A 26,957-nucleotide genomic window follows, 5' to 3' on the forward strand; every position below is an offset into this window, starting at 1 on the left:
GGAATGCCAAACTTTGATTGACAATCACGATCAAATTAAGCTCCTGAGTAATGCCAGGAATAACCTAAATACAACTCTCAAGGTGAGTGTGCTTGATTTTCACAAAAAAAAAAAGTTACCACTATTATTGTTTTGCGAACATAACGTTGAACTTGGAAAATTTTGCTCTGTGGTTTTCTCAGTTGTTAAACAGTTCCTGCTTGCTAAAATTCACACCAAATCTATCTTTTCTAGGATGTTGAGGGTATGATGTCAATTTCTGTTGAAGCTGCTGCGGCTCGGGAGTCTTTGAGTGATGATAAAGAACTTGTTAACACTTACGAGGTAGCTTGACTATCTTCTTTGCTATGGATTTTGAACTTTCCGACTGTTAATTTTTTAAGAAAATGCAAGTCTTGTGTAGGAAATAATTCGCTCATTTTATTTTTCCATAGAGATTAACAGCACTTGATGGGAAGCGGAGATTTGCCTTAGCAGCTGCTGGATCTCACAAAGAAGAGGTTGGGAGACTAAGGTTTGGATCTATCTCAGTTCTTTTCAGTTCGTGTTACTTGGCTATGAGTGAGAGTGAGACAAGCATAAATGCCTAGCATCAAGTCTTTTTGGGCAGAATTGGTACTTTACTTTATGTTTTTCTTACTATAGTTTCATTATGACACGATCCACATGTTCTAAAAATATGCTAAATGTCTTCAATATAAAAATGAATTTTAGGTTTCTATGTCATTGCTTAACTAAGCAGCTTAATGAACATCATATTGAGTTGTTCTTTTGATTATGCCTCTTACTAACTGATGGTAAATGTGCTCGACTATCTTGTATCTTCTTCACTTGGTTATGCATGCCCTTTTTTTTAAGAGTTGTTTCTGCTGGATCCCAGGGAGTATTTTGAAGACGTTGATAGAACATGGGAAACCTTTGAGAAGACACTATGGGGCCATGTTTCCAACTTTTATAAACTTTCTAAAGAAAGGTATCGAGTAGAATCAATTCTGCTATGCATTGGGTCTCTTAGATTCAATTTTATTGCTTATTTCTGCCTCATTGTTGTATGATGATTATTGCTTAGTGTAGAAAAAGTTAGGATATAATGTTTCAAGGAGGAAAGCAACTTGGATCAATGATCTCGCACGTTTGAAATCCAATGAAATAGGAATAACACAAGGAAAAGCACTTGCCATTCGTTGCTTCGACTCTTTAGTCTTCTAAGATATTGCATGTTATATTTTCTTATAATATATCACAAAAATCTTTATTTTCCACTTTACTTAATCATGGTCCCTTTTGTTGTTCTGCAGTCCACAAACTCTTGTTCGAGCTTTGAGGTATAACTCTCAACGCACTTATCATTCTTAGCTCGTCTTTGCTATGTATGATTACCCTTTTCGCTAATCAGTATCCTCGTTGCTAGCCAATGTGTTTCCGAACTCAAGATTCAAGAAAGACATGATGAACATATCATTTGGTGATTAGTATCAGAATCAGCTCAAACTGGTGTAATCAGTATCAGAAACTTTATTGTATTACCTTGACAACAGTTTGGATACAAGATAATTGTCCTTTATCAGAGGAACATGTAACATATATGCTCAGTAGTCACTATCATGGATTTATTGTCAAATTTGAAGTCTCTTGGATAGAGCATGATGCCCCTTACACAGGTTGAAAGTACTATTTTGTTTACAGCTGAGCTGGTTAACCAAGTCTCATACAATTTTCCATTGTTTGATCTGTCAAAGGGTGGTTGAGATGCAAGAAATTCTTGATCAACAACTTGCAGAAGAGGCAGCAGAGGCTGAGGGAGAAGGTGCGATGGCTTCTGTAGCAAATCCTCGCCGGCCGGGCAAGTGAGTCTTCTTAACTTTCTGTTTTTATTTCTTCTTGAATCGTTTGTGCTAGCAAGAAGTATTTCATTCACCGACATCATAGAGGAAAAGGTTTTACCTTAATAGCTTCGAAATTCCTGTTGCATGTCTGTAATCTAATTATATTTATGTTAAACAATATTCTAGATGAACCTGTAATAAGGTTTTTCTGTTGAACCTGTAACTTAAAAAAGCAGTTAATTGTCGTAAAGGCCCCATAATACTGGTATGATATGTATTGTGTGGACTGTAGAAAGTCTGCTACAACTTCAGCTTCATCAAAGAACCTTGCACACCAAAATCTGAAAGTCCAAGGAAAAGGTTACAAGGACAAATGCTATGAGCAAATTAGAAAGGCGGTTGAGGCTCGATTTAACAGGCTTTTAACAGTGGTAATGTCTTAATGAAGTTTACCATTTTATGATAACAATGTGAGTAATTTGTTTTCTTTGGAAGATTTCCTAACGCCGAATTTTGCATCAGCTTGTATTTGAAGATCTAAAAGCCGCTTTGGAGGAAGCTAGAATGGTTTGTGCAACTGATTCCTATAAGCTTATACGCCCTTCTCCTTTCCTCTTTGTGAAGTTAATTGAATTTTGATGTGTTCTGTTCTCTCATTGAACATTTTAAATATTTCCATGCATATTGTGTTGTTGAAAGAAAACCATACATCAGGTTTACATGAGGGTCGTATTGAGAATATTTAACTGTTCAGTGGATTTTATTTTTCTCTTAGGCAATTCAGAAGATTGTTTTAGTTGGCCTGATTTGATTCATAGTGAGAAGCATTATTATTTGGTTTCTGGAGATAATTGCTGATTATCTACTATGCTATTAGTTCATTCTAATCATCTGATGCTTTTGTATTAGATTTCTCCTGTGGCATAAACTTTAATCCCCAATGTTAACTCTGGTTTCTTCAGTGATTTCGCCTCAGCTGTTTAATTCAAATATTTGGTTTCTATTTGACATTCAGATCGGAGAGGAGCTTGGAGACATTTATGATTATGTGGCCCCTTGCTTTCCTCCAAGGTTGTTCACATGGAAACTTGCAGCCGAAACCTTGTCCTGCTAAGAAATAAATGTTTTTTCTTAGAAATTTCCTTAGTAATCTTCTCTGCTTGCAGATACGAGATATTCCAACTTATGGTGAACCTGTATACTGAGAGATTCATACAAATGCTCAGACTGCTCAGTGACAAAGCAAATGATTTGACCAATATAGAGATTTTAAAGGTGTGTAGACCATGATCCTTAGTTCTTTTATCACTACTCTGAGCTTTCACGTATTTGCATTCATTGCGCTGGCAAGCTGAGTTTTATGTTCAAGTATAAAAAATAAGTTTTTTTTTTTATCAAGCTTTACTTGGGGGTTAGTGGACTGGGACGACCTGTGAATTTCTGGAAGATATTTGTTGGTGCCACTGTTTTTGGCCTAAAAGATGTTTTCTGATTTTGCTTTCACGGGTTAAGACTTTATACTTCATCTGTATGCCTCACTCTTTTACTCCTTGTCTCAGCACCTCAAATAATTTCTCTTTCTCCTGTTTTTCACTTTAGGTAACAGGTTGGGTTGTGGAGTACCAAGAAAATCTGATTGGCCTTGGTGTCGATGAGTCACTAGCTCAAGTGTGTTCCGAGAGTGGTTCCATGGATCCTTTAATGAATGCATATGTTGAAAGAATGCAAGCTACAACAAAGGTGATGTGCATTTCGACAAACATTTTTCTACTAAGATTTTGAGGTGTTGTGCACCAGGCTGAAATTTGTCTAACTGTACTTGCCTCTCTTCTCCCTTTACAGAAGTGGTATATGAATATCCTCGAGGCAGATAAGGTGCAACCACCTAAGAAAACAGAAGAAGGAAAGTTATACACGCCAGCTGCTGTTGATTTGTTCAGGATTCTAGGGGAACAAGTGCAAATTGTCCGGGATAATAGCACTGATGTCATGTTATACAGGATTGCTTTGGCTATTATTCAGGTAAGTGAGCAATATCGTCGCAACAAATTTTTGTTCTCTTTCCACATTTTGCTTTCTGTTCTTACAGTCTGGGCGAATATCCTTTTTGCAGTTTTTCCTTGGAAATTATTATTTAATGGTAGAACACTCCATTTTCATCTCTTACTATTACCGACATGAATAGATGAATCTGATGATGTACTTTCGTATTCAAACCTTGTGCTCAACCTTTCCTACTTCAGTTTTTGCTTCACCTATTGTCTAACCTTTTTGTACCTTATATATATATATATATTGTAAGTTTTTAGAACGTATGGTTTATGCATCTTATACTTCATACATCCTGTTGGTTCCTTCAGGTTATGATTGATTTTCAAGCTGCTGAGAAGAAGAGACTTGAAGAACCTGCTTCTGATATTGGTTTGGAGCCTCTATGTGCAATGGTGTGTTAAGACTAGCATTTCCTTTCTTGTAAGTTCTCTGTGTGGCGATTTATGTATCAATTCTCGCTGTTAATGCTTTCTACAGATCAACAACAACCTTCGATGCTATGACCTGGCCATGGAGCTAAGTAACAGCACTTTAGAAGCTCTACCACAGAACTATTCGGAGCAGGTTATCCAGACTGTCATTTCTGATTTCTGACTCCTCTCAGTTTATTCATCTGTTCGGAACCATCTCGATTCGTCATTCATCATCCACCCCTATACACTGTACAGTTAAACTCTGTGCAAATCCCACTTTGCGTATCAGCCAGATATCCTTATTCCAATCCTGTCTTTTTTATCAGGTGAACTTTGAAGACACGTGCAAAGGTTTCTTAGAGGTTGCTAAGGTAGGTTTCCCCTACTATTGATTTATTTTGGAAGACAGATATTGTGTATGCATCTTCTGACCTGATATAGACGCCCAGTTGATTTGTCTCTCATATTACCGAACCTAGCATTAAACTCTAGATGCGGATATCTGACTAACGTTTTCAGTAAAACTCTAACCAAGATATTCTCCATATATCATCTGGCTTTGAGACCACAAATTTGCTTCATTTTGCAACCTAAAAGTTTCTTGAATTGATAGCTTATTGTTTAATGTATATGCTGGATTTTACAAATCTCTCCCCACTGGTCCCAATTGGTTATTTGATTGCAGGAAGCAGTGCATCAAACCGTTCGTGTTATCTTTGAGGATCCAGGAGTTCAGGAACTACTCGTCAAGCTTTACCATACTGGTATTTACCATGTTGTACGACAAATTTAAATAGCTTTGCCAATGCATGTAGTAAGGGTATTCGATGCTTTGTCACTTCATGGTCAAAATCATTTCCAGTGTCATTTGGTTTTTTAGAGCTTAAAACATAACATGGATCTGTATATTGGTCTTGATGTTGTAGTTTTGTTCCTCTTGATGCAATAACTTTGAATAAGTTATGCTCTGTTACTTATATCGTTATTCATTCAGAAACAGCACTATGCCGCTCTGCAATGATATATGTACTCGATAGACATGGTTGTTGGATTGTTTCCGTCGTCTAATGTTGATCTTAATCTCCTTGTTTACTTCAGAATGGTGTGAGGGACAGGTTACGGAGTATCTAGTCGCAACTTTTGGTGATTATTTCACAGATGTGAAAATGTAAGTTCTTTACTCTTTTAATGTAAAAGGAACTAGCGTCGTTTCAGCACAGGCTGTTTATGGGGATTTCCCCATTAAGAAAAATATAGGAAAAGGAATAATTTAGAATTAAATTTATTTGTAATTAACCCAAAAGAAAAAAAAAACTGATTTTATTTGTACTTTTTTGGGGGTACATGTTTATTACTCTGCTGATTTTATTTATTTATCAAGCGTTCACGCTTCCGCACCTGCTAGAACCAAAAGTGAAAAAGTATAAATATAATGTTATAGGATTTTGCAAAAGCAATGAGCATTAGAAACCAAAAGAAAAAGATGTTTACATGCACACCATATGTCCAAAGACCATATATTAGTTGTGGTTGGTAATGCAGGTATGTCGAAGAAAGATCATTTAGAAGATTTGTTGAAGCGTGTCTGGAAGAAACAGTGGTCGTTTATGTAGATCATCTCCTAACACAGGTCTTCCCACTATTCTCTGCACCCCCTTTCATAGTTGTCCATGTTGTCGCCCGAGATACCAAATGAACCTTGTGTGCAATTCTAGAAAAACTACATCAAGGAAGAAACAATCGAGCGGATGAGGTTGGATGAGGAGGTTCTCATGGATTTCTTTAGGGAGTATATAAGTGTATCTGTAAGTTAGCTTTCCACACTCTGCATCTTGATCCTCTGACCTGAACAGCTCAGATTTCATTGTAGTTGGCATACTGTGTGTATATGTATGTAAATACGGGATTGTTGTGATACAGAAAGTGGAGAGCAGAATTAGGATACTGAGCGATCTGAGGGAACTTGCATCAGCGGAGAGTTTGGATGCGTTTACGCTTGTGTATTCGAACATCTTGGAGCATCAGCCAGACTGCCCGGTAAAACTAAAAGCCTCCTTATCTTTGAGAGTTGAAATATTATGTGTTGTGATTAATTTATTGTTATATATGTTTCGGGTTGGGAATTTGTGAAGCCTGAGGTGGTAGAGAAGCTGGTTGGAGTACGAGAAGGAATACCAAGGAAAGACGCAAAGGAGGTAAGAAAATTGAAGGGGAAAATATTATGTAGATAGATTCAAAAATACCTTCCATTTGCTATTTTGACTTCAACACATACTTCTCCAAGTGTGACCTATGTGACCAGAAATAGTTTGGTCACATATTGATCTCATTGATTATAACGTTAAATTTATGGTGATCACACTAATTCATTATGTTCATCCTTTACCTATCTCACTAATCATTTGATAAAAATAATATAAATTACACGTTATGACCAATGGGATCAAAATGTGGTCAGATTATATTTCTGGTCAAATGGGTCACAGGGTTACCGATGGAGAAAGATATGTGTTGAAATCAAAATAACAAATGAAGGTTATTTTTGATAATGATCCTATGTAGAGATATGGATGGAATTGATGATATATATGGGTGTGGTAAACAGGTGGTGCAAGAGTGCAAAGAGATATACGAGAATTCGACGGTAGAAGGCAATCCTCCAAAGGCAGGTTTTGTATTTCCGAGGGTTAAGTGCTTATCTGCTTCCAAAGGCTCCCTCTGGCGAAAGCTCACTTAAATTTCTCCTCTTCGAGTCTTTTTTCATTTGTTGTATTCAGCCTCTGTTTGTTTAATAAGAGTCTGTCTAGTCGTTTTCAAAATCCAACTTTACATTTTGGGCATTAAATTTTGTAAATTCTGACGAAAATCATAAAACCAAGGGCCACCTGCATTTCTCTTTGGGCTTTATTCGGAAGCTGGATTTGAGGGTTTTGATGGATGGACGTGCTTCTTGGGTTTATTTTTTCCCAAGCGCGAAGAGGTATGTGATGTGATGTGATGCTCATCCTCCCTCTTTTGTTCATTCATTCACTCGAGTTCCTAGGAAGGGGTTTAATAGAGTTGGGCACGTATACTCGTAAATTTATCTATCAACAGGACAAGTAACGATAACTGTGGCATTGTGCTTCTGCACAGATTCGGTGATATGATCTTTGAATTCGAGTTTGAGTTTGGATTTCAACCTTTTCCGTGGGTAATTTGAACCGGAGGGGAGAAAAGAGAACAAGAGTCCAAGGGGTATATATGTGCCCACAAAAAGTAAATAAATATTAAAAATATATACATATGCACACATACGTAGGTAATTATATATATATATATGTAATACATTTTTATGTATGTGTATATATATATAAACATATACAAATACACATATATGTACACATACACAGGTAATTACATATATATGCAATATATATTTATGTATGTGTATAGCATGTACATATAAATATATGACATACATACATATATATATATATGTATATATTTTTAATTTTACTAATTTTATGTTTTACATATATATGCATATATTTGTGATATTTGTGGATAAAGCCTAAGAATTTAGCGAAATTGAATAATTTATGTATTAATATATCAAATTAATAATTAATATTTTTTTGATAATATGTGATTTGCCAAAAATTAGTATATTTTTGTGGTGATTTTATAACATTTATGAATTTTTATGGGATTAAAAAACACGGTTTTGTCATTACACGAGTTAGCGAACCATTTAGACTCAGTATTCGCTCTAATAGTATCTTTTTCTCATCTTATTAACGATAATATTTTTGTAACAGATAATAAATATGTTTTAGTTAAATTTTCACTCGACTGACCGGAGATAAATTATTAGTTTCGTGGAGTATTCGTGCCTGTAAATTCCATAAATCAATTTATGTTTATAAGATTCCATAATCCTTTTAGTAAAAAACATTCCATAATCCTATTATAAAAAATAAATAGGTAGAAATTACCATGACATCATGATTAGTGGTTTATTTCCAAAAAAATTGTGAAACAAAAACTCTAAATATACGAACAACGTAAATTGAAAAAATTAAATGTGCAAAAAATTTTAGAAACGGAAACAAAACTATTTTTTATAATACAAATTCAAATATAAAAAGGAAATTCTATACAGTTATGTGGTAAAAAATGAAAAACGAAAATTCACAAACAAATAAACCTTTTTATAAAACAAAGAAAAAAGCTTTCGGTCGTAAAAATATTAATTTCCATTTAATAATATATGATTAAGAATAAAGAACCAAAAGAGATCCAAAAGAGTTCCAGAAAATCTTCACACGCGCCCATTTTCCAAAATTGTCAAATTTTGACCATTTCCGTGGGTTATAACCCAGAGAAATCTGGCGCGGGTGAGAAACGCGCTACATGTGCGAGTGGATATGTTAGAGCTTTCACAGCAATGGTTAGTTTGACATGTCTTCGTGGGCCGAGATAACCTCAGCCCATAATAACTTAATAGGCCCAATATGAAGATGAGCCCAACGACGTTAATAGTTTTATAATATATATGTGTGGGTGTAAATTCCACAAAAGGATACAAGTAGGTGGGAGTTTCAGAAAAGAAAACGGTTCGGGTTCAAGACGGGAAAAGATCGGTTCAGTTTTTTCGGTTTTACAAAAATAGGTACCAATCGGTTTTTATATTATGTTCGGTTCGGTTCGGTTTTGGTATCGGTTCGATTCGGTTCCGGGTTTTATTAAAAAAAGACAGATTTCTTTTAAAAATATTCGGTTTTTCGGGATTTTTTAAAGTTCGGTTCGGTTCCGGAAAAATTCGATTCTCTAAAAATAATACCGTTCGGAAATTGAGAACGATTTGGGATCAAGAAAAGTACCGTTTTTTTTGTTCGGTTCAGTCCGTTTCCGAAGAATCGAACCGAAACGTCCACCCCTAAATACAAGGCACAGTTTAGACTCGACATTCACTCTGATACATCTTTCTCTTTCTTGGTCTTGTGAACGGTAAAATATTTTTATAACAGATAATAAATATGTTTCAGTTAAACTTTGAGCTCAACTAGCTGGAGATCAACTATTAGTTTCGTGGAAGATTCGTGCATCTGAATTCCATAAATCAATTTATGATTTATATGATTCAAAACCTTATTATAAAAATAAATAGGTAGAATACCATGTGGACATGACATGTGGTTTATATAAAAAAGGAAAATTTGGAAAAAAATCTAAATACATGAACAACGTAAGTTGAAAAAATAAAATGTGCAAAAAAATTGAGAAACGGAAACAAAACCAATTTTTATAGCCCATTAAAATATCAAAAAGGAAATTTTATACAGTAGTGTGATGAAAATTTGAAAAACAAAACTCACAAACAAATAAACCTTTTACACGACAAAGAAAAAATCTCAATTTCCATTTTAAAATATAACTAATAATATAATTATGATTACTAAGAGGAGAAAAAGAACAAAAATAAAAGTTAAAAAAAATAACCAAAAGGATCCAAGGAGAGTTCAGACAAATACCTTCCCACGCGCCGATTTTCCGAAATTGTCAAATTTCCGGCATTTCCATGGATTATAACCCAGAGAAATCGAGCGCGTGATCAAAACGCGCTACATGTGCGCGTGGATTTGTAGAGCCTTCGCAAACAATGGCTAGTTTGATATGCCTTTGTGGGCCGAGATGACCTGAGCCCATAATAACTGAAGCGGTTCAATATGACGATGAGTCCAATGACGTTAATAGTGTTTATCGATATATATATAATGTAATCTAAACATAAATTTTTTTTTTTGTAACCGGGTGGATTTGAACAAAGATATATAGGTATAGAAACAAATATATTTAGGTATAGAAAAAAAATCGACACACGAGCCTAACAAAAATAATTCCAAATCGCAATATAACTATATATATATATAATTGTCGTACACTTACCCTATCTTTATAAGATAAAAATGCGTTCTACGTACATTATAAGTATAAAATAAAACCTTGCATTTTCCTTATATTATAATTATAAAAATAAGGTCGGTGCAATTTTCGAAAAAGTATAAATACACCATCCTAAACGCTAAACTCTAGTATAAGTTCAATAAGACCCGAAAATACCAAATGGTTGTTTCATAATCGTTGTGTTCTAGGTGGATAGTTTTGGGGTTTAATATCACATAAGTTTTAGATTTTTTTATGGATTATTAGATTACTCTTTCTCTTGACGCAATTATCAGGCTTTTGATGATACGGTTTTCTGAAGTTGTAACATTTACTAAAATTTATGGAAAATAGAAAACAATATATTAAAAAAGATATATGTAAAGGGCAGATTAAGAAAGAAAAAAAACAAAGAGGGATTGTGAAAAGCATTAAAGGAAGAAGAAGGAGAAGGGAAGGGGCAAATTAAATGGGAAAGGACCGGAGGATGTGAAAAGAGCCGAGGATCTTGTGATGACACAACAACCTCCTCTTCATCATTCTTAAAAACCCCTTAGCCATGGGAGATATTATGAGATTATAAATACAACCACCTCCTCTCTCTCTCGATTCATCTATTCATGATATAATATCATTCATACAACATAGAAGAAATCAGTCAAAATGAAGTCGGGCTTCATCCTTGGACTTCTCCTCCTCCATTTCGTTGTCGCAGGGTACAGTTCGGGCATCCCAACAAATCCAGGTTAAGTATTATTAATTGGCCACTTGCCACGAGCGTGACATGTGCAGGACTTAAGTTTAATAATGATGCAGAGTCCAAGGAGGAGGGAGAAGCATATGGGAGGGAATCGACAATACCAGACTGCAGCCATGCGTGTGGGGGATGCGAGCCATGCAAGCTCGTCATGGTCAGCTTCAAGTGCTCGGCCGCAGAGTCATGCCCTGTCGTCTACAGATGCATGTGCCATGGCCACTACTTCCACGTCCCTTCCCAAGCCTGACCGGAATGTCGATTCTTCAAACAATTACAAGACCTTTCAAGCGTTTCTTCTCATGTATTTCTACCTCCCCTCGAATCGTATCAATTGAGAATGCGTTTATTTTGTTTTGTTAATAAACGGAAGGGATAGAGCTCGAACCCCTCTCGTTGGGGCTGGAAAAGGGCTTCTCCTTTGGTGGCCACATGTCAACAAAAAATACACATGGGGGAAGGGATCCCTAAACCAACAATCATCAAACATCCTACCCAACAAAATAAAAAGATGAGAGATCATCCAAGAGCCATCCTCACATCACTACATCCATCAAGTACGATTATATGTATATCAAAAGCTCTCGCAGCAGTACTAAATCTAATCCTAGGAGAAGAGTGAAATCCTACCCTCTTACCCGGTGAGAGAGAGAGACTAAAGGGTCAACGCTCATGTTCTTCAACCTGGCCGAAGTTCCAGTCTCTGACAAGGTCCCTTCTCACGGCACAGCTTCGGACAAGGCGTGGTGGGGCACCTGCGGGCTGTGGGGTTACTTTCGAGGTTGATGCTGCTTGAAGCAGTGTTTTCCTCGTCAGGCAGCTCCCTATCGCTGAGCATCTTCCATCGTTTTCTGAGCTGCTTGATACCGAATAGCTCCTAAACGAGTGGGATGGGCTCTCTACGCTGTGGCACACGAGGCATGCCAGACTCATTTTCTGTGATTCAGGAACAGGAACACCAATTGTTTTTCTCCTGTGTTTGTTTGGAAGTGCCAAAACTTTCAGCAACTCGTACAGTGACTAGTGTGAAAATAAGTAGGTCATATATAGATATAGCCTAAAGACGCAGTAAACCATATATTTTCTTTTCTCTCGTTGTTTATTGACTAATAGAGACTGAGGCTCTAGAGAAGTGAAATCGGAATCTGAAATTACATTCTTCGGAAGAAGAACCTAAAGGCACAGTTTAAGTGAAACAAGAACTGAAGGATCCATATGACCAAAGCAACAAGCAAGTCACGTAGACGGAAATCTTAGCAGAACAAACAGCAGTCAAAGTTAATTAAAGGGGGCGCATAGACCACAAGTTGGAGAAGGAAACAAATCAAAAGGTAAAATATTCCCGATGGATGCCTCCCCCACTATCAGTAATAGCTACTCACGAATCGATGTTTCTCAAACGTTGTCCAAATGTCAACAAAACCAGACTCCATTTTCCAGATCTAGACGTAATTGGAACAGAACGGAGTCACTACTTTTAGGATCAAGATGTCGAACAAGACTAGGAGTCTAGGAGATATGCCAAGAGACATTTTCAACCTACAAGAAACGGCCCAAACAGAACTTTGATGTCTCTTCTTAAAGCCCACCGCATTGCATCTAACTACTCTCTCATAGATTTTTTTTTCCACATTGCCAGAGATGGCTCCTTTTGCCCAAATTAGAAACCTCGCACGACCACAAACCCTAAAATTCTCAAAAATGCCGAAGCTATAAATCCAAGAGTCACCTAAAAGACAGTATCTAGACCTAGATCAAGATGAAATCGAAGAAATGGCGACCATGACGGAAAGAGATCAAAAGGTGTTGGGGCGAAGTAAACCCTAGATAATTGGATCTTAAAATCTCACAGGGGATATAGAGAATCAGAAGGGAACAAGAGGCAACATCGGATGAGAAAGGAACGGAGAATAGAAAGGGAAGGGAAAGAATGGAGATCTGAGAGAGGGAGAGGGAGAGGGAGAGGGACGAACCTTGGCGGCGATTCTCTAATTTGGAATAAAAAGGAGAAGCGTCAGTGGCGATGATTGCTTTCTAATTCTGTGCAGTTGCATCTCAGTAGCCGCTGGGCTTATATACTCTTAATGCGCGTCACTGCACGCGCTGCGCGCCTCCTCTCTTTCAATATGCTCCCGAGTCGCGATTGCAAACAAAACCTTCAACCCATTTGATTTCCATTTCTTTGTTTTCATATTTTTACATATTACAAGTCAAGACAGGAGAGAGAGAGAGAGAGAGAGAGAGTTAAATCTTGTATTCTTCGTCGACAAAGGGTCTATGTTTAAAATATGGTTAGATCGATATCTATATATTATTCTTCAAGTTGAGTGGAGCGGATTCAGAGCCAATAATAAAAACAAAGGCTCGATGGCTACGAGGAATTATGGTTTTGTATCTTTGCAACTAATAAGTGCGTTCCTAAATCATCCCACTCTTTTCACATGTAATTTAGAGGGGGGGAAACAAACCTGAACTCGATCGGCACAAGAACCCGGAGGGAGCAATAATTTATGAACCATGAACAAAAGATGGAAATAAACCAAACAAGAGTATACAACAATCATTGGAAGAGCATCTGCAAACTCGTATTGCTTCATGTAACGTAATAGAGATAACTCATCGATATCTCGGAATTTACACAACCCAACCAACCTTTACTCATTGTGCCGCTGCACTTGCAGCTTCTTACTTTTCAAAGCCACCCTGCTGCCTGATCAAACACAGACAAGCAACACTAAATACCATGCATTGAAAAGGAATAGTATCACAGAGTGCATCCGAAGTTCATACACATGGAAACCTGTTTTTATGAGCTCCTTCCAGAACGGGCTTCAGCGGTTAGATCTTCCAGTTCATCTACAATAGCTCTGTAGCAGAAGAAGTATTGATCCTAGAGGTAGAAAGGCATGAACAAAGTCAAGAAGACCAACAAAAATATGATGTGGCGACACAACGCACCAACTTCTCTAATAAAAAGGAAAGCAACGCTTATCATAAATGTCATCAAAATGATCTGCATCTTTAGGCAAAGAAAGCATAAGTTACCATGGTTTGAACCATTCCAATGCGTTGGCTCCTAAATATTGCTACAGTTTTACCAATGTCTGTAGCAGACATATCACCAGCGAGTATCCTCTGGATTGTATTATGTATCGCACAATACGTCCCAGTTCTTCCTATACCCGCACTGAAAAATGCAGAAATCTGTCATGACACGGAGGCATGCATAAGCATTCGGACGAATTGGCACACAGACATGGACACGCATACCTGCAGTGCACTACAATTGGACCAATACTAGGTGGTACTTGATACAGTCTTTTCAATATTTCGCGGACAGCCAAAGTGTCCCTGGGAACTCCATGATCAGGCCACTCAGGATACTGAATATGCAAAACCGATAAAGCTGGATCCTCAGACTGAAACATAATGTCAAACAGGTGGCTTATGTGAGTGTAGAATCAATAAAGTTCTCAGTGTACGGGCAAAATTATCACCCTTTGCAGGAAAAGTGATCTTGCGAACAGAAACCGGCACAAAGTGGCAGAGGATTCTTACATCCTTGTAGTTCACCTCCAGATTCCGCAATATTAAGGAAGTGTCGGTACTCTTTATCCATTTGGTCACAATACATAAGTTTCCAAATTCTCGAGGTCCATCTTCTGCTTGAAAATAGTCTCCGCACTTGACCGTCTATAAGAATGAACTAGGATCAGTAATTGCTAAGAGAAAATTAAACTTAATGAATCCAATCCCTGATACTTCTATTGACATCACTGGTTCCATTCCATAACAGTCAAGATATAAAGCTGACAATGAAGGAACTAGTGTTCGCAGAGAATGAAAACAATAACATGTTAACAACCCAATCTAGAAAATTTTCTCCAAACAAATGCTCAGGGGCTCCTTCCCTGTTAAGGATGTTTGCCGAGGATGCCACAGCTATGATTCCTTGTCGAACAAGTATAGGATTAACTGATTATTTATAATAAGTGTATGGCCTGGACAAGCTAATGTGTAGATCCCAGAGTGGACAATTCGGACCCTAATTAGCCTCCCCATTCAAGATTCTTTTTAAGGAAGAGCTCATCAACTACCAAATAAATTGTATATGGAATCTTCTGATCTTCTAAAGCACAAGAACACCTATGAAAACAACCAGCCCACGAGAAAAAAAATGAAGAAAACATTCAACAAATTTGCGTTCTGCACAACCAAATACCTTATAATTGTCGACCAGCCGAGTAAGCATCACAATGACAGGACAATGCTGTTGAACTACCATCTCCCAGAAGTCCTCCATCGTATGTGGTAGAGGACCTTGTGTGGCTATAAACTGAGAAATGCTCTCCGATGAAGATGCCTGCACGAAAGAACAAATATCGAAATGCCAAGTTTCAAAAACACCTCAAAGTCAAAGCTCCATCAGGAACCAGATCAAATCAAAGTATGCTATTAAAATATCTACCCTTATGAAGCTTGCATTGACATATCCCCTTGCAGATGACCGATAATCTTTGCATGGATTCAGAACAACCCTGTTATTGTCAACTAAACCAAAAGCAACAGAACATTGATGTATAGACAGATGAGAACCATAACTTATCTAGGACAAAGGAGGGAAACCAAAGGCGGAGAGATTACATGGCACAACATCTTTGTATCGGTTTTTGTCAAAATTGACACCGTTCATGGCCACAGTACAACTTTGCTGCATCTCCGATGACCGTATCCTATTAGCCTGAAACAACATTCAGGGTGATTACATCACAGTAACGCTTAACAACTCCTGAGGAGAACAATCCGACCGGCCGCTAGCTTAACGATAAGCGATCGCGAATAATATTTCAATTATCAGGATCAGGAAACTAATCAGATATGATCTTGGAACAGCCAAGGGGGAATGTTCTAGTCAAAATTCAATATGACCAAAAAAAAATCCGATTAGGAAATGGATCTGAACCTGCAACTGCGCGAACTCACGGGCGATAGACTCGGGATCTCGGAGCTTGTCGGTGAAGAACCTGAGAGCTTCGGAGCAGTGCTTGACCTGATCGGAAGTGAGGGAGAGTCTCGGAGGAGGCACATAGACGGAGGAGAAATCGAAGCGCCTCTCGGCAGAGGAAGGCGGCGGAAAGGCGTTGGGAGTGGCCATGGCCGATTTCCGGTGGAGCCGAGCGCGGCGGCTCGAGCTGAGGTTTCCCGTCGTGTTAGGCGGGGAGAATCGGCCTTCTTGGTATTGATCTGAAATGGGCTTTTGATTCGCTGTTGGGTTAATTGGCCTTCCTCAGCTGCGTTTTGTTTGTCTGATAATATGTTGTGTATTCCACTTTTCCCACTTGGCTTTGGCAATGGAGATGGCTTTTATTTTGAATTTTTGGTTTTAGTTTTTGGATTTTATAATATTTGAAAACTCAAAAAAACTAGCTTTTGGTTTCATTGATTTTTTCACTAAAATGGCTTTCCAAGTTTTTAGGAAAAGTAATACTATGGGCACCTTGTAAAATAAAATAAAATAAAAACCAACAAAAGAATGAAAGCATCATATTAAAATCATTAAGATATAAAACTAAATATGCGTCCTCAAAAATAAGAAGATAAAAAAATCATAAGATTTAGTAGCATAAATAAAAAACTAAAATATTTACCCTTCATAAAAAAAACTCATCCCAAGTTGTCGCATGTAAATCTAGTAGTAGACTTCAATAATGAATGTGCAAATTGCTCTACACACTAATTTAAAAGAAATGAAATTTCATGGTCTAATATAAAAGCGAATATAATCAATTAATATAAAATGTGGTCTGAGTTACCGGAAAGGGAAGAGAAACCCTCACAAAACCCTTCGCCTGGCCTCCTCTTCGACCAGAAAACCCTAGATTGCGCAGTTCCCGATATGAGATCTATCTTATCCCTTTCCCTATCTCGCAGCCACCTCCACTTCGGCCATAGAACCTTCTCCGCCGAAGCGGCCACCGCCGGCATCAAATGCCCCAGAGACAGAGGCCTCGACCACGCGGGGGCAAGGGAAAAGAACCTCAGACCGCTTCTCTGCATCAAGGACATCATCAGATACCACGCGGTGGCAAGGGAAAAGAACCTCAGACCGCTTCTCTGCATCAAGGACATCATCAGATCGGAGCCGGCGAAGTCTCTTCCGCTGTCGGTGATCACTGCTCAGAAGGAATTCCTGAGAGTCCCCGTCCGTCCGATCGAGTTCGTCAGGAGCTACCCCTCGGTTTTCATGGAGTTTCTCCCTGGAGGAATTGGCGTCCATCCTCACATCAAGCTCACTCCCGAGGCTCTCAATCTTGACGCCGATGAGCAATTGGTTTACACGAGCGAGTCTTACAAGCAGGAATTAGCTGATAGGCTCTTGAAATTGCTGATGATCTCCAGAACCAACAAAATCCCCTTGCAGATTCTCCATTCGTTGAAATGGAATCTAGGGTTGCCTCAGGATTTCGTTAAAAGCGTTGTGCCCGAGTTTCCTGATTATTTTAGGGTAATCGTTACGAAATCGTCCGGAGTTGATGGGGAGTTAGAATTGGTTTGTTGGAGCAACGAGCATGCTGTGTCAGTTCTGGAGAAGAAAGCTAAAACTCAAGGAAAAGGTGAGTATTCCAAAGGAATGCCGGTTTTGAGATGGACAAGAAGGTGAAGAAATTGGTGGAAGAGTGGCAGAAGCTGCCTTATATCTCTCCATATGAGAATGCGTCTCATTTATCTGCCAGTGGCGATGAGTCTGACAAGTGGGCGGCCGCTGTCTTGCACGAAATCCTGAACCTTTTTGTGTCAAAGAAAGCTGAGAGGGATACTATTTTGGCTCTCGGTGAGTTTCTGGGACTAAGGTCGAGGTTCAAGAGAGTTATTCATGACCATCCCGGTATCTTTTACATGTCAAGTAAGATAAGAACTTACACCGTGGTCCTGAGAGATGCTTACAAGAGGGGAATGCTGATTGAGAGCAATCAAGTGGTGGCAATGCGGAATCGGTACATAAAATTCATGAACAAGGCTAAGGAAGAACATTCCAGCAGCAAGAGAGAAGACAAGGTGAGAGGAGAAGTTAGTGACAGTGGTGCAAAGGATGAGAGAGAATTTTCGGATTCCGAGGTCGAGGATGAGCGTGAAGAAAATGTTGATGACGATTCTGATGATGAAGAAAAGGTTCAAAACCAGACTCCGAAGGATGTCCATAGAAACTCGGGTGGGAGAGATGGTAGGAGGAGTTCTGGCAGGCACGCGGGTTCACGAGAGAGGCCGCAGTCAAGGCGGCGTCACAAAGTCAAGATATTGACGGAGAAAAGGACTCGGGTGTAGTGAAGGCTGAGATCGATCATCTGGTGTTTAGCGGCATTTTCATAGGTCAGTTTCTTCTTCTCCTGTGTAGCTAATTTCATAAGTTCTCTTTTTGATTTTTCAGCAAAGGTCATGCTTTTGGGTCTAGTGTTGAGCTCATTGTGTTGACCTTATTATGTCTGATTACCTGGGTACATAAGACTGCTAGTGTAGAGTTATCTGGTGAAGATGAATCGATGGTTTCTTGTTCTGGAGATGGAGATGCTTTCGTTCACGGTTGCTTATCGGTGTTGTTCTCGTCATATCAGCAAATACCAATACAATGAGTTTCCGTTTCTTGCAGAGGATCTCGGCTCTGGAGCATGTAAGAGAGACTTGTCCAAGAATAGGGTTTGGCGAAATTCACAAACTTGATAAGAGTTTGTCTCTCCAGACGTGAAGAAGAAGAAGATGCTGTTGGGCAACAAATGAAGAGAGCACAGCTAACGTTGGACGTGACCTTGATCTTGAAATGGGACAATAATGTAATACCGGTTTCATATAAAGTTAAAAATTAGAATTTTTTGGCCCACGCCTGTACAACTTAACTGTTGCTCCGCTCGATGGATTTGCACACCGGTTTCATGTAAACTATGGCAAGTTTCATAGATTGAACTCAAACAAGGGATCTATGGAATGGGATTATATTGTAGTTGGGTCGAAGTGCGGTCTTGATTGTTTAGGCAAAAGGGGTGTATGTATGAGGGGAGGTCACCTTTATGTTGGGACCGAATCTTTGTGATTTTGTTTTGTATAATTTACCCATTCGATTATAAAAATGCCTTTTTTGTTGCAAGTTCATCCGAGGTGTTTAGCTTACTATGGCAAATACGTTTTCTTTTTACCCTTTTTCACTTCCATTGCCGTTTATTGCAGAAACCCCATCACCCATTTTTGTTTCCTTCTGAGATTTACAATCTCTGTCGGAAAATGTTTCACTGATCACGTTGACAATAGAGAGAAGAAAATCCCAAGTATTCATTTCTTAAAAACAAAAACCTCGTTGTTTTTTAGGTTAAATCGCAATCCCACAGAAATTAAAATCCAGACCCACGCCACCCAAAACAAAACCCATCACTGTCGCGGGGAAGAAAAATACCAAAACGCCCCTCAAAACTCAAAAGTCTATTATTTATTACAAGATGTCATCGTCGTCACAGTTACTAGCTTCTCGAGACAACAAAAACGAGCCTTCATGACTCTCCACGTCGACATGTCTCAACTCGAGGCTCGTAACCTTCATAGCCCTCACGGCCTCCCCTTCCCAGTCCGTCCGAACCAACACCGCATACAATATGGACACCACGCACGCTGCCTGCGCCGACAACAGCCCGAACCACAGTCCACTGAACCCTATCTTCAGCCAGAAGGCTAGCCCCACCGCCACGGGTGTCCCCACGAAGTAGAACGAGCCCAAGTTCACGTGGGCCCCAACCGCAGGCCGGGCAGTTCCCCTCAGGATCCCACAGCCAGTGGTCTGAGGGCAGTTGCCGAGCTCGCACAGGCCGAGAATGGGCATGACCGAAGCCACTAAGGCCTTGAGCGGCTCCCCCCCCCTCTCTCTCAGTACCACCGTCCACACCACGTTCACTCCTCCTATCACGAACGCACATCCCAACGCCACATTCGCCGCTAGCCTCGCCTTGTACGGCCTCCCTGCTCCTAGTTCGTTCCCCACCTTCCATTTTATCACATGATTTTATTGTTGATTAGGGTAATTAATTGCGGATTTGAAATAATAATAATAAAAAAACAATGCGAAAACATCTTATATATTTGACATTGGATATTGCAGATTCTGAATTCTAAAAAAAAAAAAAGCTATAAGAGAAGGGAGCTAGTTGTCCTAGTGGGTTGTAGTTTCAGTTAGTTTTGTAGTTCGAAGATCACACACGCCAACTAGTCAGCCAAGGGAAGACCACTTGACTACTTGTGTCTCCTATCACTTTATTTTTTATTTTTTATTTTTATTTTGATTTGTCCAACCACATTGCATGTGTGACCTCCACGAAAGTTGATGCAATCTTCTAACGAGGCCATCACATTACACGTTTTCCCATATCCCTTCCTATAATTAATTTTAAATTTGCAAAATAATGCAACAAAATTCTAATCCAATTAAGGCCTACCCTATTTATGTTATGATTCCAAAAAGAGAGTACGTTTCAATTTTCATTAGGAAGACTAATCAAGGTTTCTATAAACTTAATCAATACGAGGGAAAACCCCAAATCATTCGGGATATTTTTCCAAACATGTTTCCAAAGAATCGACCAATTAGGAGCGGACTGCTCCAATTTATTTATTTTTTCTAAATGTAATAAAATAGGTTTTATAAATAAAAAAACTTTTTTCAGTGTTTTGGGTAATGGGGTTGAGACAGGCTCACAGCAGTTAGCATAGTGGAGCGGGGAACACGCAGTGAAGTGAAAGAGGCGCATGCAGAGAGAGAGAGAGTACCCGAGCGGAGACGCAGCCGGCGAGAGCCATCGGAACGGTATACATGAGACTGGTCGTCTGAATCAATATACCGGTGGCAGCCACCGCCAGCTTGGGCTTATCCAGATACCCACCCATGACCGTCACGATCTCATACCACCACCACTCCAAGCATATCCCCAAGCAGCTCGGCACCGCCATCTTCATCAACGGCCCTATCCCCTCCCCCACCGCCTCCACCCTCTCCGGCCTACTCCTCCACCTCCCGCTTCCCCACACGTACCCCACCATCAGCCCCACCATTATCAGATTCGTCATCACCGCCGCCACTGCCACCCCCGGCACCCCCCATCTCAGCACCATCACCAGCCAGTAGTTGAGCGGCACGTGGAACGCTACGGCCGCCAGTGTGCACCACATCATCGGCTTCGTCCCCTGCTGCGACCGGAGGAAGACCCTCAGAGGTTGGAGCAGAGTGTTTGTTAGGAGGTCGGGGAGCGAGTAGATGCAATACTCTGCGGCCGTGCCCGTGATGTCTGGGTCCTGACCCATGAACAGCATGATTGGGCCGAGGTTGAGCCACAGCAGGCTGATGGGCACGGCTGCGATCAGTAGGATCACGATCATTCGGTGGAGAGAGAGCGAGAGGAGGTCCCAGTTCTTGCTCCCGTAGGCTTGACTGCAGACAGGCTCGAGCCCCGACGCCAATCCGACGAGAACAGAGTAGCCGGTGATGTTGGTGAAGCCGATTGACAGTGCGCCTCCGGCGAGCTCCAGGCTGCCAAGACGGGCGCGGCGCGTAGATACACCAGACAGTTCATCGCCGTGATGGGCAGGACCATGGCCCAGAGCTCCCTCAGCTCCTCCAAAACCTAAGGAAACAGAGCGATATATATATATACTTGGAAATCAACATATACGTACATGTAACCCAAAAATTACATGTGTGTGTGACTGCTACCTGGGGAGGAGAAGGGTGTTTATGGGAAGAGAAATTATCCGATGGGTCTTTATCCGCCATGGCAACGACACAGAGGAATCTGAGATACAATCGAACAGTACCAAACTGGTGAGCAGAGAGGCTTGAGGCCGGGAAAGTCGGAGAGAGGAAGATCAAAACTTTGGGTTCGGGGAAAAAGTTTCGATCTTTAAGGGCGAATACGGAGGAGATGGCGAGAAACAGAGAAAGGAAACCCAGGAAAATTGAAAACCCAAGAAAATAAATAGCAGAAAAGGAACTGCTCCGTTGTCTCCTGAAAATGAAAGGAGGATGGAAGCAATAAATAGGGACAAATCACTTTGTTTTAGTAATATTATCCATAAAAATATATTCGATTTCTTCTTGTAAGTTCTTTAATATTTTTATGTATATATTATTATGTTTATGTATCTGTGTAGATATAATTGAATCCTGCCAAAATGGACTACAGATTATACAAACGTTCTCACCCTTTTTTTTTCATATGCACAAACGTTGTGCAGTAGGTCTAGTTTTACACCATATTTCTTAATTAATACAATTTTAACCCACTGACTAATGTTACTAATTAAACAATTGAAAATTTACAAACGTAGAAATACAAAGCGGGGGTCAAATGGCGAGCCACTGAGACACATTTATGTCGTGTAATTAAAGACAGTAAATTCCAGATGGGATGTGTGTTTTTATTTATATGTAATAAAATCATTTTGATGTCAATATTAACGGTGCTTTATGAGGAAAAAATCAGGGGAAAGCTGTTTTTTTTTCTTTTCTGCTGCATGATGGCCAACCAAGTGACATGCTCATGCTCATGCTCCATGTGCAGTTTAAAACAATATCTGTAATTCTGTGTATATATATACACACGCATTCAGTTTATCTTTTTATACGTAATACTAATATATACATATATAGATATTGATATGGTAGCTCAAAATAATTAATCCAATGCAATAAATATGATTTCATGGACGAGGAAAAAATAGTGAGCTTTCGCCCGTCTTACCACTGCGAAAATGCAACCAAATTCATTTACTCGTAACAACAAGAGTTATTATATACCTTGGAAGGAAGGCAAATAAAATACATTATGAGGACTCTACTCCAAGTGACGGTCTACGAAATATGGAGGGAAAGGAACAACCGCATATTCCATGAGAAGAGGAGAACGGTGGAACATACACGGTGGAAAGTTGATCGAACAGTCCGAAACATTTTATTATCTATCAAGCGGAAACTCCCGGATGATAGAGAGTCGAAACTTACAACTTGGTATTACTTGACGCGAGAGATTCAAAAATAATCTAGCGTGACTTTATCTTGGATATTCCCACTTTCTCATGGGTTCCATAATCTTTTGTAAGGAAACAATTGATGTTTTTGAAACTCTTTCGGTATATAATATAAATCACCTTAAAACCAACAAAAAAAAAACAAGAGTTATTATATATGCGCACACACACAAACATGTTAGAAATTGTCAATTAGAAACAAATATAATTCGATTTTGTTTGTAACTAATTATTTTGAACAAAATATTTTCAAGATGTAAACACGTTGTGTAAATATCTAAGGAATATAAATCATTTAATTCAATTACGTTGCTATTTTTTTTATTATAGATCAACGTAAGAAAAATAATAATAAGGCCATAATGCTATGAAATTACCATTATTATGTGGAAAATAAATAAGAGTTCAATCGATAGAATTATGAACTGATTTGTTACTACCACTACAAAAAAACCTGCATATAGCGACGGAAATTTCCGTCGCACCGAAAATTGCGACGGAATGTGACGATTTTACGACAGAACGTGAAAAAAAATTATCCGTCGCAAACAGTCGCAAAATCCGTCGCAATTTGCTATGGTTTGCGACGGATAATTCTGTCACAACAAAGAAATAGATGATTTGCGACGGAAAATAAAAATTACAACGGATTGCGACAGAATATTCCGTCGCAATGTATTTGGTTTCGGTTTTCGACGAAATTTTTTGAATTTTGGGCGCGTAAATAAATTTCATTTTGTGACGGATTGCGACGGAAAATTCCGTCGCAAAACGCAATATAAAACCACGAGTCGTCTTCTTCATCAGATTCAAAGATTTTCGGAAAAATAAAAATAAAAATCGCCATTTTTTTCTAAATCTCTCCAAAGATCACCAAATTTCTCCCATAAGGTAATATATATGTATTTATGTATATATATATGTGTGTGTTTGATGTGTTTGTGTGTGTTTATGTATGTGTATGTGTGTGTAAGTGAATGTGTATATATATGTGTGAATGTGTATGTGTGTGTTTATATATGTGTGTAAGTGAATGTGTATGTATATGTGAATGTGTATGTGTGTGTTTATATGAATGTGTATGTGTATATATATATGTGAATGTGAATATGTATGTGTATGTATATGTGATTGTATGTGTATATGAATATGTGTATATGTGTGTGTTTATATGTATGTGTATGTGTTTGTGAAATGTGTATGTGTATGAATATTTATGTATGTGTATATATGTGTATATGTGTATATGTGTGAATGTGTATGTGTGTTTGTGTATATGAAAATATGTGTATATATATGTATGTATATGTATGTATATTTGTATGTATGTAATGTATGTGTATGTGTGTTTGTGTATATGAAAATATGTGTATATATATGTATGTATATGTATGTATATTTGTATGTATGTAATGCATGTGTATGAATGTATGTGTATGTGAAAATGTATATATGTATGTGTATATATAGTATTTAATTTTTTTATATTTTTTTAAAATTTTTTAAAACATTTGCGACGGAATGTGACGGAAAAAAATCCGTCGCAAATTGCGACGGAATTATCCGTCACTTTCCGTCGCAAAACGCAGATTTTTTCCGTCGCAAAAATGCGACGGATTAACGACCGTTATACGTTTGCGACAGCGCTATACCGACGGAAATAAATCTATCGCATTCCGTCGCAAATTTCTAATTGCGACGGATTTCCTTTATATTTGCGACGGATTTTTCCGTCGGTATATAACTATTTTCTTGTAGGGTACATAACCTTCTCTTCTCCTCTTGGAGTATGATAAGAAATTAAGAATAAAGCATTATAAAACCAAATCACTTGCTTTACGGAATAACATATCATATATGCAACCAATACGAAGATTACGAAACTACAAACGGATATTAAATTTATTGCAGGAGTTAATTGGTATACCAATTATAGTTTTTTTTTTTTCAGTTCGGTTCAGTAATCAATTATAATTCATGTAAACAGTAGAATATAAGATTTGAATATTCCGTATATCGTAATTATAACTAATATTTAAACAATTGGTCCATGAATACTAAACATGTATTCACATGCCTTCAAATAACAATTGATCCATGGGATCGGCCGACCCCTTTTACAATGGTTTCAGATTCATGAAAGGGTTGCATGTTTAGAATTTGTATTGATCCCATGAATACCATGGGATAGAACATCTTTTTTTTTATAATGGTTTCAGTTTCATCTTTTAATTATCGTTATAGTGTATGTTTAAAATTAATTTGATTTCTTATGACTTTCATGTTTCCACGGTTGATTTAATGAAATTTAGGTGCGATAATTGGTGGGCACCGATAGAGAACTTTTTCATTTATTTAGTATGAGAAGAGCTTTTATCGATCACGGGTTAGGGTTTAGGGTTAGCACATGAGTCTCTTTTGTGTGGTACGACAGAAATTTAAAATATTAATTTTCATGGAGTTAGATGAGATATCATATCATCAAACAATGTTTGAAGATTTAGAAAGCAAAACCTGGTAGGTAATATATATTTAATTGATTATATTTTCTGTGTGCGGAATTGTAGATCTACCTCCATTGATTAATTTCCTAAACGGGTAACAATAATACCAAATGATTTATTGGTAATCACCAATTCAATTTGCTTGGGATTTTCAATAGAATAAACTTTACATATTGTCATTAGAATTTAGAATCAGAGGATAGACCTGCAAATTGATATTAGGCTAATTATATTATCAAATAAAGATTCATCTATTTTTCAGTATGTTGTTTTTATAGTAAGATTAGAGACACGAATGAATACGGGTGTGAATTTAAGAGGAGAGACTTGGCACGTGCGAGCAGAGGGACAACACGTGCGCAGCCGCCTGGCAAATAAGTGAGATTCTGTTAAAAGTCGCATTAAATCAGGTATTAGGGGATAGGCCACATTTAATGTTAGAAGTTGGGACACCAAAAAAAGCACTGATTGAGACAGCCCATATTTATTTATTTATTTATACACTACTACTGCTGTCTACTATTATTATTATTATTATTATTATTATTATTATTATTATTATTATTATTATTATTATTGAGTCTAGAAAACTTAATTTAACTTCCAATATATTTATTCCTACAGTACCATTTCTGTCTAGATCTCATCGAGCACTAGAAAAATATAGAGATATATAGGAATTTATCAAGATATATATATACACAACCAACCAAAAAAATATCACATAATATAGATTTTGAATGGGGATGAGTTTTATTTTGGGTTTTTAGTTTTAGTTTTTGGATTTTGGTTTTTAGTTTTTAGTTTTTGGCTTTTGGATTCTATAATATTTGAAAACTAAAAAAAAGTAGCTTTTGATTTTTCTTTGATTTTTCCACTAAAATGGTTTTCCAAGTTTTTAGAAAAAATAATTTTGCAAAAACTTGAATGATAATTTTTTTGGTTTTTAGATTCTAAAAACTCTAAAAAACTTGAATGATAATCAATGTCTATCTGGTTTGCTATTAATCTGATACATGTATTGGATGCTAACACTAAAATTTCCGTTGTTACGGGAATATAGTTTGTTATTAATTTTTATTAAGAAAACATATCAATGCAATAAAATATATAAGGCGATAGATTTTATATAAAATAATAGATTACATGTTACACATTTTTGTCAACAATTTACTAATTAAAAGTACCTATACTTATATCATTCGCCGTTGAATCGAGAAAAATTCGAATTTATTGATAGATTTTCGATTCAACATAATTTCAGATAAAATATGCAGCAAAATTTTGATATCGTACAAGTACGTAAATACCGACCACTAGAGGAGGAGAGAAATGCTGGGGGAACACTAGGATGAATTTCAGGACGATTTTAATTTTATATTAAAAAAAAAAAAGTGAGGAGAGAAATGAAATGACGATGCATGCG

At 38.0% G+C, this 26,957-nt stretch overlaps 5 protein-coding genes and 1 long non-coding RNA gene across 11 annotated transcripts in view; 3 read left to right on the forward strand and 3 right to left on the reverse strand.

Moving 5' to 3' along the window:
* Positions 1-7,198, forward strand: part of LOC104800101 (exocyst complex component SEC6) — an 11,104-nt gene extending 3,906 nt beyond the window's left edge. For all 3 annotated transcript variants that reach the window (XM_010522817.2, XM_019200907.1, XM_010522818.2), the window contains exons 8-29: positions 1-82; positions 235-324; positions 435-514; positions 881-973; positions 1,299-1,325; positions 1,740-1,847; positions 2,119-2,257; positions 2,349-2,393; positions 2,842-2,897; positions 2,993-3,101; positions 3,426-3,566; positions 3,669-3,848; positions 4,187-4,270; positions 4,356-4,442; positions 4,618-4,662; positions 4,977-5,055; positions 5,390-5,459; positions 5,834-5,921; positions 6,007-6,096; positions 6,212-6,328; positions 6,424-6,486; positions 6,897-7,198. In XM_010522817.2, the coding sequence (XP_010521119.1) occupies positions 1-82; positions 235-324; positions 435-514; positions 881-973; positions 1,299-1,325; positions 1,740-1,847; positions 2,119-2,257; positions 2,349-2,393; positions 2,842-2,897; positions 2,993-3,101; positions 3,426-3,566; positions 3,669-3,848; positions 4,187-4,270; positions 4,356-4,442; positions 4,618-4,662; positions 4,977-5,055; positions 5,390-5,459; positions 5,834-5,921; positions 6,007-6,096; positions 6,212-6,328; positions 6,424-6,486; positions 6,897-7,028 (2,005 nt within the window). In that variant the 3' untranslated portion in view covers positions 7,029-7,198. The remainder of the gene's footprint in view (positions 83-234; positions 325-434; positions 515-880; positions 974-1,298; positions 1,326-1,739; positions 1,848-2,118; positions 2,258-2,348; positions 2,394-2,841; positions 2,898-2,992; positions 3,102-3,425; positions 3,567-3,668; positions 3,849-4,186; positions 4,271-4,355; positions 4,443-4,617; positions 4,663-4,976; positions 5,056-5,389; positions 5,460-5,833; positions 5,922-6,006; positions 6,097-6,211; positions 6,329-6,423; positions 6,487-6,896) is intronic.
* Positions 7,199-10,683: 3,485 nt separating this feature from the next.
* LOC104800102 lies at positions 10,684-11,325 on the forward strand. Its single transcript, XR_769679.2, has 2 exons — positions 10,684-10,964; positions 11,036-11,325. It is a non-coding gene; the product is annotated as an uncharacterized LOC104800102 (long non-coding RNA).
* Positions 11,326-11,419: 94 nt separating this feature from the next.
* Positions 11,420-13,110, reverse strand: LOC104800103. Its single transcript, XM_010522820.2, has 2 exons — positions 12,947-13,110; positions 11,420-11,946 (listed from the first exon to the last, which is right to left on the reverse strand). Exon 2 carries the CDS (start codon positions 11,904-11,906, stop codon positions 11,637-11,639), a length of 270 nt encoding a protein of 89 aa, XP_010521122.1. The 5' UTR covers positions 11,907-11,946; positions 12,947-13,110; the 3' UTR covers positions 11,420-11,636.
* A 343-nt stretch (positions 13,111-13,453) lies between these two features.
* On the reverse strand, positions 13,454-16,269 carry LOC104800104 (protein-tyrosine-phosphatase PTP1). 4 transcript variants are annotated; one of them, XM_010522824.1, is made up of 9 exons: positions 15,937-16,269; positions 15,618-15,714; positions 15,442-15,524; positions 15,196-15,336; positions 14,532-14,666; positions 14,244-14,392; positions 14,019-14,160; positions 13,774-13,863; positions 13,454-13,679 (listed from the first exon to the last, which is right to left on the reverse strand). In XM_010522824.1, exons 1-8 carry the CDS (start codon positions 16,126-16,128, stop codon positions 13,780-13,782), a joined length of 1,023 nt encoding a protein of 340 aa, XP_010521126.1. In that variant the 5' UTR covers positions 16,129-16,269; the 3' UTR covers positions 13,454-13,679; positions 13,774-13,779. The 4 variants fall into 4 exon arrangements, with proteins under 4 accessions (XP_010521126.1, XP_010521124.1, XP_010521125.1 ...); XM_010522822.1 differs by having other exon boundaries at positions 13,764-13,863; XM_010522823.1 differs by having other exon boundaries at positions 13,454-13,683; positions 13,764-13,863.
* Positions 16,270-16,792: 523 nt separating this feature from the next.
* Positions 16,793-18,977, forward strand: LOC104800106 (protein ROOT PRIMORDIUM DEFECTIVE 1). The gene is given in 4 exon segments (XM_010522826.1): positions 16,793-16,986; positions 17,050-17,605; positions 17,608-18,341; positions 18,619-18,977. Coding segments are annotated over 3 exon segments (1,362 nt in total). The 5' UTR covers positions 16,793-16,869; the 3' UTR covers positions 18,297-18,341; positions 18,619-18,977.
* A 312-nt stretch (positions 18,978-19,289) lies between these two features.
* Positions 19,290-21,993, reverse strand: LOC104800107 (protein DETOXIFICATION 54). Its single transcript, XM_010522827.1, is given in 4 exon segments — positions 19,290-19,992; positions 20,775-21,547; positions 21,550-21,625; positions 21,715-21,993. Coding segments are annotated over 4 exon segments (1,452 nt in total). The 5' UTR covers positions 21,775-21,993; the 3' UTR covers positions 19,290-19,449.
* Positions 21,994-26,957: the final 4,964 nt, after the last annotated feature.

The sequence above is a fragment of the Tarenaya hassleriana genome, unplaced genomic scaffold (assembly GCF_000463585.1).
Source record: "Tarenaya hassleriana unplaced genomic scaffold, ASM46358v1 Cleome65, whole genome shotgun sequence".
Classification (NCBI taxonomy): Eukaryota; Viridiplantae; Streptophyta; class Magnoliopsida; order Brassicales; family Cleomaceae; genus Tarenaya; species Tarenaya hassleriana.